At 45.2% G+C, this 8,250-nt stretch overlaps 1 protein-coding gene across 1 annotated transcript; it reads right to left on the minus strand.

Moving 5' to 3' along the window:
• Nucleotides 1-2,861: 2,861 nt before the first annotated feature.
• Nucleotides 2,862-7,606, minus strand: ccdc3a (coiled-coil domain containing 3a). Its single transcript, XM_017432566.3, has 3 exons — nucleotides 6,629-7,606; nucleotides 5,910-6,087; nucleotides 2,862-3,362 (listed from the first exon to the last, which is right to left on the minus strand). The coding sequence occupies exons 1-3, from the start codon at nucleotides 7,036-7,038 to the stop codon at nucleotides 3,078-3,080; spliced, it is 873 nt and encodes a 290-aa protein (XP_017288055.1). The 5' UTR covers nucleotides 7,039-7,606; the 3' UTR covers nucleotides 2,862-3,077.
• Between the last annotated feature and the right edge of the window lie 644 nt (nucleotides 7,607-8,250).

The following is an 8,250-nucleotide window of genomic DNA, read 5'->3' on the forward strand; positions in this document are numbered from 1 at the left end:
ACCTGCTGTAGAAAGCTTTTGAAACTACCTCAGTTTGGGGAAATGGGGTTTAATTCTGACTGTACTGATAAGCAACTTCCAATCTCGAAGCGTTCATAACATTTAACAGGAGCTCTTCCACGCATCCAACATCAGTTTCTGAATCATGCAGATCCACTGGCAGAAGCAGCTGAGGCTGCACCAGAAATGCTACAGCCACCTGCTGCTGTTTGCAAATACAAATAACCCCTAAATTTCCATGTAAATAACAGCGTAGTGTAAAACTGGCCACAATGTAACAGTTACAAAACGATGCTTGCATGAAGTGCTGTGAATGTTTGAGGGATGGGAGCTGTTCCAACAATTCCCTCTGGTCCGGCCCTGCTCAGACTGGCCTTTTGCTGGTCAGTGTGGTCAGAATTAAACGTTGTTTCTCCAAATTGAGGTTGTCCAAAGAGCGATCTGCAACAGCCTTTCCGCAAAACTCCACTTCGAAAGATGTGAACGGCAGTTTTACGAGCGAGCCAATTCGTGAAAGCATCACGGTAGGTTCAGAAGCTTTTGGTTTTTTTGGTTGCATTTGGTTTTGTTAGAGTATTGGCTTTTGGTTTTTTTGCGTTTAAAGATTAACTTCAAGCCAGTAGCTTTAAAGTGCTTTTTAAGTCGATGCAAAATTCATTGTTCGGTCAGTCAATATGGCAGCCCCACACCATTATACGTCTACCACCGTGCTTCACTGTTATTTTCCTTTTCTCATATAGGTGTCCAGCTAAGCAGGTGTTTCATTTGTAATATTCATTCTCTTCACAGCTGATTGTTTCAGATTTGCGTTTTTTTGTTTTATTTTTCCCCAAAAGGCCTTCATTGTGTCTACTTCCTTACAACAGTCGTAATGAAGGACAGTGTTTCTGTCTTTTGGTTGTTTGACTTCCAAAGGTTTCCTCGGACACGGTAAGTCTCCTCCTGTCCACATCCTTTTGTGCGTGAATGACTCCGTTTGTGTTTCACTCTGTGAGATCTTGTGATCGCCCCGGCGTTTTTCCGGTCTGAATCAGGAATATTTCAGCGTCGTCATGCTGTTCAGAGCTCTGCTGTCCTCATGAACACATTCCACTTCCTTGATGGACCAGACACACACACACACACACCTTCTACCCAAACAACACCACTCGCACTCTCCTCTGACCTCTTTACACTCTCTGTGTGACGCAGACCCGCCGTGTGTGTCTTATTTGTTTTTCAGAGCTCCAGTGACCCAGATGGTCATAATTTCCTTCAAAACATTGTCCTGTTCACACTGATGTTCATCCAAAGGAAACTTTTTATGCAGGAACAGAGAACAATTCAGATACGAGCTTTAATACAGACTTAAAAAACAGATGAACTTTTCAAACCATCTGGAAACGGATAAAAAAAACTTGGAATTTTGCTCTTTTATTATAAGACATTTTGGGTCAACATATTAGTTTCTTCTACTTCGTTTGATCCTCTGTTTCGTTTTATTGCTGTAACAGATCGCAACAAAAACGTTGTAATACCCATGCCAAGCCACCAGATCGCAACAATGACCCTATTGATGATATATTAAAAAACAAAGAATGAATTTGCTTTTCTTCACAAAAGATTCTCCTGCAACTCTTTTTTTGTTTGTTTGTTTGTTTTGACACCATTTCCAATTTCCCCTCAGTTATTACCTATTTTAGCACACGATCTGAGTTTAATGTTGACGGGTTCGGGAGAAGGCGAGGCAACGACTGAAAAAGCGTTAACAGCTTTCCCGTTATTTGGGTTTCTAATGCACAAAGTGATAGCGGGCATGCACAAATCGGGCATCACTTCTGAAAAGATTTGTCTTGTCACAAAAAAAAGAAGTTTTTGAAATCTATTCTCTTTAATCGGCTTTTCCCACCAAAAGCTCTTGTTTCTGAGTAGATGAGAGGCGCAAACACAGGAGAAAATATCACTTGTTAAAAAAGTATTCTGAGCTGTGAGGATGAGGCCTTATTTGTGGTACCAATGCACCAAATAAAAAGTCCTGAGTTTGATATCCTACATTCTGTGCCTCAGTCCTTAGAGAACCACTAGAACTGTTGAGTCCTGAACCATCCATACAGTAAGTGCTGTCTGATAGGGCTAAAAACAAACAAATGATTAAGAAATCCTAACTTTTTGACATCCTCTCATTTATTCGCATCCAGTTTTATTATTAGTATTATTAATTTGTAAAAAATAAAATAAAATAAAATGTCCTAAACTCAAAGAAAGGATAACAACAAGAATCCTTCAGAGTTTCTCCAGGAACTTTTCTTGAGTAATTTGAACTTTGGTTTCCAATCTTTAACCGTGTATTACATTAGTGGACCATACAGGATCCTGGAATTTGAAGCTGGCGGGGAACCAGCATCCCCATAAGATGGTTCTAGCACTAGTACCAGTTCTGTCCACTCCATGTAAATGAATAGGTAAAAGTAAAAAAAAAATAAAAATTAAATACACCTCAGCAAATTTTTTTCAGGTGCTGACTCTTGTTGATTCATAGTTCTTACCGAACTGCTCTATGTTCAAATATTTATTTGTTGAACATATTTAACCGCAAAGCTCATGTCACACCATGATTGGGTGCGGGAGGAAGTAGGAGGGACTTAAAGCCCCGCATCGCTACTGCACAGACTCTGGTTCCAAAAATACAACAGCACAGTCCCCCCCATGTAAACTGGGTCCTGCTGACTTCGACTCTCAACAAAGAGCCGAGGTGGGAACATTGGGTTGAGCGTTAAAATGTACGCCAATAATTCCAACGAGCCAAAGAACGAGGCCCGAATCAGCGGAGTGGAGGCCGACTACTTAGTTAGCAAGAACATTGTACAGCTTTTAATGTTCTCTTTGTGAAACGTTTATTTTCACTCAAATGAGGTCAAATTACAGGTAGCAGAAAAATGCAACAGTTCATTTACAGGAAAAGTGTGCAGATACAAGTTTATTTACTCATGTGGCATACGTATGTCCTCTGTATACAGACTGTCCAGCAGTCTCTTCAACTCCCCGGCTTGTTTTCAGTCCCGTACGTAATTTTGCAGCTTGCAGGCGAAGTCTGAAAGCTAAAGCTGCATCCTCTGCCGTATGGCTGTGCTTGTGTGGCCCCCGAGCGGGGTGTCCTCCTGGGTCACGGCGTTCAGGTGGTGGCCCGCCCGCCTCTCCGCAGCCTCCAGCTCGTTCCGCAGCTCCCGCGCCGCCCTGCGAGCCTTTCGCAGGGACCGCTTCGCCTTGCGGACGCGCTCCTTCAGCTGGCGGTTCCGTCTCTCGGCCGTGGCCAGGCGTTCCTGCAGCTTCCGGCCGCGCTCCTCCTCCTCGAACAGCGCCGCCTGCACCGAGGAGCACAGCAGCTGGAGGACGGCAAAGGAGGGAGAAATTTAGGCGACACGGACGAAGCTTTGTTTTCTCAACAGACAAACCAGTCAAACCACTGCAAACTACCAGCTGACGCCCCAAAGGATGGTCCTGTGTGGCTGTTTGTAGAACAAACACAGACCTCAAGGACCTCCCATCCCTCGCCAATGGTGACTAGATCACATACTTTTAATATTTCAGGAGGCCAGAGGCAATGTTTTCACCACATTCATGGACCAAAGCTGAACTGACAGGGTGAACAGGGCTGACGGCTTTCATAGCCAAACTATGTTTTGGTTAACCTATTTTATAAATGCACTTTAAGTAAAAAAAAAACAGTAAAAATTCCACAAAAATGGTTGCTTTCAGTGACTTCAGTGTGTTCTGAAGTCTGCCTTAATGCTGATTTTTATAACTATAAATTTGTTCGACTAGAAAAGCCTGGTAACTTGAGAAATACGCTCAATGAGGCGATACAAACGATTCCTTTTGAGTGCGTTAGAACGAAACGTCATACTCAATCCAAATCTGCTAGTCAGAGTTTAAATAAAGACCCACCATGCCTTCTAAAACTGAATCCATTTTATCTTACTGTCTTCACTCCTGACGTCAAAGAGAAGTCAGGGTTTTCTTTTATTTTATCCTGTTTTATTTGGTTTATGTGTGGATGGAGGTTTGAAAAAGAGAATGAGGGATGATGAGATAAAAGAAAAAAAAACGAACAAAGTAGAGATAGGAACAGAGGGGGGGAAACAAAACAAAAGAAATAGGTCCCATAGGGAGGTATTTCTCCTCTGCTTCTGCTCTTTGCTCCTTTTTTTATCCCAAGACAAATAAATGTGCCGTTTTACTGTATTCTTCCCAAGCTTCAGTGTTTCAGTCCTGAGTGAAAGAAGCAAACTGTCCTGCACGTTTGATAGTGCTGACATGACCTCTGAAACTCTGCTTACAGCTGCGTCATTAACATGCATGGACACCAAAGCCTTCTTGGAAACGGCCTTTTCCTCCACCCATCTGTAGTCGCCGTATGAAGGTTAAACACGTGGAGCACCCCGTGGCGCGAATGAAGTCGGCCTTTCAGGATGAGCCGATCTGACTGCTGCTGATAAGACGGGGCTCTGAGTAGAAGTTAATTGAAGGTTCAGGCAGTAAAGCGGAGATGAGAGGAAGTGTCGTCTGGTGCAGCGTCTGTTTCCCACGGAGCTGAAGCCAGAAGCGCACAAAAGAAAAACGAAAAAAAAAACAACCTCAAAGTAAGACACCTGCTTTGTCTCGTTCTGCCTGAAGGTTGCAGCCTCGGCGTGTGAGCGCTCGTCCTGGAAAATTAGGATTGCCTTTAAACCCCCGTTCTGACTGACCTCTGATCTCACACAGAGGAGACAAGAACCCTTCTGATTCTGATTCCCGTCTGTTTGTAGCAACTCTGAGAAACAAACAAGACATTTCGGCACCAAAACATGAAGATAAGGACCATTTTATGGGGTTAAAAGAACGCCACATGTAGGGGCCAAGCTGGATGTTTTAAGTGCCCCATAACTTTGGTAGGAAATGATCTGTTCTGAAGTTTCTAAAAGCAGATTATTCTCAAGATGGTGTCCAAAAAAATGAAGACGTTTCTCAGCCAGAAGTTCAAATGTCCTCAACGCAGCTTTTTACGACAGACATGGGTCTTTCTGGAGACCAACCATCAGGTCTCCAGTCAGTTAAATCCAATAAAAGAAGCAGCTTCAACTCTGTTCTCTGGAACAAATAAGTTCCAGAGAACTTTAAAGTTGGTATTTCTTGAACCAAAGGTTTGACTGAATGAATGATCGGCAGGCTTCTGTAGAACTCAAAGACCTGCTGAAGGTGTACAACGACCCTTGATTCAGGCGTGTCGGAGCAGGGAAACGACAAAAAAAACATGCAGGACGGTGGTCACCATTATGCGTTACACTGCGTGAGCCAGCCTCTTCTGGCGCTCAGCTGCATCCTGTTACGTTCTGAGACGGCTGAGCCAGGGCGGGAGTTTAGTGCGGGGATAACGTTTCTCACATTCGATCCCTTTCATCGCTGCTTTAAGCTTTCGTCTGACAGAACTGCAACGCACTTTGGTCGGCGTTTGCTGCGTTTAGGGCGCGATAAGAAACCAAACTGACGGTGAAAACAGCGGGGGGAAACCTATGTGGCGAGTACTGAGAGAGCAGCAGCAGACTGCCTTCGAGCTGAAGGAGGTTTTCTGACTTAGATGTGATCCAACTGGTCGTGGAGAGCGATTGGGGTCATCAATCAACTAACCTGCTTTTTAAATTTTTTTTATAGATGAATGAATTGTTCTCTTTAAAGCTTATCGTCTGAAGCAAATCATTCAAGACGAGCCTCATCCAAATGTCAAACATTCGATCTTGGACACTGAAAGACTCCTTCCCGCCCGAGGATGGGTGAGCGGAGCTCAGAAGATCAGTAGTGGCTTCGATCCACAATCAGCTGGAATGTGACCTCACTAAAACTGTGCTGGGTGTCCAATCAGTTCTGTGTGTGTGTGTGCGCTGTTCTTGTCTCACCCTGCTGTCCTCCTGGACGTCCCATTCGGGGCTGAAGGAGCTGAACGGCTGGCTCCCCGGGGTGCAGTTGGAGAACTGGAAGAGGCTGGAAAACGTTCGGCGGTTCTCTGCCGTGTCGGGGAAGACGGCGTCCTGGAAGTTGACGCCGTGGGGGAGGATGCTGTAGTTCTCGTCCATCCTGAGGAGGAGGAGGAGGGGGGGACGATTTATGACAGACAGCACGAAAATGGGGAAATGGGGTTAAAACTGATTATAAGTAATAGACCTAAACTAAATACTCCATATTATTGATCAGAATTAAGTCTCTTCATAAATCAAACCAAAGCTGGATTGAGATCCGAAACCATTCTGGGGACATTTAACTGTTCGCCCGAAAACCACAAGAGTGTTGCCCCAGCAGTAAGATGGACCTCCGTCCCAGTCTCAGACCTCTGGGAGACTGAAACGGGCGTCCCTCAGGAGTGTCTGCCGACCACCACTGTGCTTTACTGTAAGGATGGTGTCCTTAGCATTAGAGGGGCTCAAGTAGATTGACTACAAGTGGATCTTTTTCAACTAAATACATGGGGGTAGTGGTTGGGGCTTTGAAGCAAAAGGGGGGAGAATACATATGCACGCACCACTTCTCAGTTTAAAACTCCAGGCTGTGAGGGCAACAAAAGGGAAGAGAAAGCCAGGGTTAGAGGGAAGTGTGGGTACTTTTCCAAGCGCCTGTGTACCTGAGGAAAAAGAAGTAGGAGAAGTTCTCCATGACGGCGTGGGACTGACAGGACAGGTAGCCCAGGCCGGTCAGGTTGAGCCTGGACCCAGAGGGCACCTCCAGCATGCTGCCCCAGGCCTGGTCGCACAGCAGCTCCACCTCGGCCGAGTACAGCAGCCCGTCCTCCGCGCTCTCGCGGCCGTAGCCGAGGGGCAGCGAGTTGTGCCGGCCGAAGGTGCGGAAGCCCGGCAGCTCCCGGTGGATGGCCAGGACCCGGGCATAGACGATGATCTCCGCCAGCTCCGCCCGGCAGGCCTCGCTCAGCGGCCGCCACTCGGAGGGCAGCCGGCAGCCGTGCGTAAACGTCTCCAAGGTGCCCAGGTGCGCAAAGGCGCAGAGCGCGGCGAGGAGGAAGGTTGTAGGAAGCATCCCGAAAGCAAAAAAATAAAAAAACTTACCAGGTGTTTGAACTCAGTCCTTTAAAAGTCACATAAAGCAAACTTTTAAAAAAGGGGGAAAACATAAAAAACTTTTAAAAGCACTAAATCTCGTGACGCCTAGAGAACATAATCCAATTAAGTTTCAGCTACGAAAAAGATGTGAAACTTCACATTAAACCACGGAACTAGAACAGAATTAAACCAGACTAATCGTAAATAAGCTTCTGTAAGTCCAAGCTGTTGCTGCTGCTTGAGTTCTCTCCTCTCCAGTGGGAACAAAATGCTGCAGCCCATTCTGTGCTGCCTTCACGGACCGATGCGCCGCTCCGTGTGGGCCGGCAGACATCCGCGTTAATGAGGCAACTACAGCTCCTGTTATGACAAAACAAAATCATCCTAATATGATCATTAACTCTAATGTAGCTCAAAGGAAACTGATTAACAGCCACAATTCACAGGTAATTGAGCTGTATGCTCTTGTTACTAAATTATTAATGCCTTTATTAGTAATATTGTACGTTTCTACATGTTTTTTTTCATCACAGTAAACTAAAGAAAGCGTTTATGAGCTGAACGCCAGGAACAGATGAGACAACACTGCCATCTAGTGTACACTAATGCGAATTGTTTTACCTTTCAAAAAATCAGTTGATAAAAACATACTGTAGACCAGGGACGTGCGGTCAGGGGAGGCAGGTGAGGCAGAGCCTCCCGTCATCATGACAAGAAAAAAAAAAATCATAACATAAAATGATTATTAATATTTGTCCACTGATCTTTATGTATGAGTAATTTTTGAACATTTTTATGGTCCAAATCGAATTTTTATAGTCAAAATCGCTGAAATTGCATATTTCCTGTTCAAATATGAGGGTGAAACGCGAGGTGCGGCAGCAACAAGCCGAGCTTCACCTCTGATTGCGCAATCCATCACAAACTGGGTTGATATATGCAATTGGCCCCTGCCTGTTGCCGTACCGCTGCATGTCGCCATTGTAATGGTTTATATAGCCTGATTTTCCACAGTCTGGCTAATATCTTTAACCATTTACGTTTAATGTTTGTTTGTGACATATTTAGTTTTGCTGAGGGGACATAAAACCACGGTGAAAAGGCGAAGGGAGAGGCAGACAGTACTCTGCCGCACTGAAGGGGGCGCACGTGAGCCAACGGGAGCTTGTTGCTGCTGTCCTTTCACGCA

This window comes from Kryptolebias marmoratus, linkage group LG18 (assembly GCF_001649575.2).
Source record: "Kryptolebias marmoratus isolate JLee-2015 linkage group LG18, ASM164957v2, whole genome shotgun sequence".
In the NCBI taxonomy this organism is placed as follows: Eukaryota; Metazoa; Chordata; class Actinopteri; order Cyprinodontiformes; family Rivulidae; genus Kryptolebias; species Kryptolebias marmoratus.

What these genes read in the sequence shown, in the direction of transcription:
- ccdc3a (XM_017432566.3), bottom strand. Translation starts at nt 7,038, where the DNA reads ATGCTTCCTACAACCTTCCTCCTCGCCGCGCTCTGCGCCTTTGCGCAC. An exon ending in TCCTACTTCTTTTTCCTCAG is followed by an intron (nt 6,088 to 6,628) that starts GTACACAGGCGC and finishes CCTCCTCCTCAG; the next exon opens with GATGGACGAGAACTACAGCA. An exon ending in ACGTCCAGGAGGACAGCAGG is followed by an intron (nt 3,363 to 5,909) that starts GTGAGACAAGAA and finishes GCCGTCCTCCAG; the next exon opens with CTGCTGTGCTCCTCGGTGCA.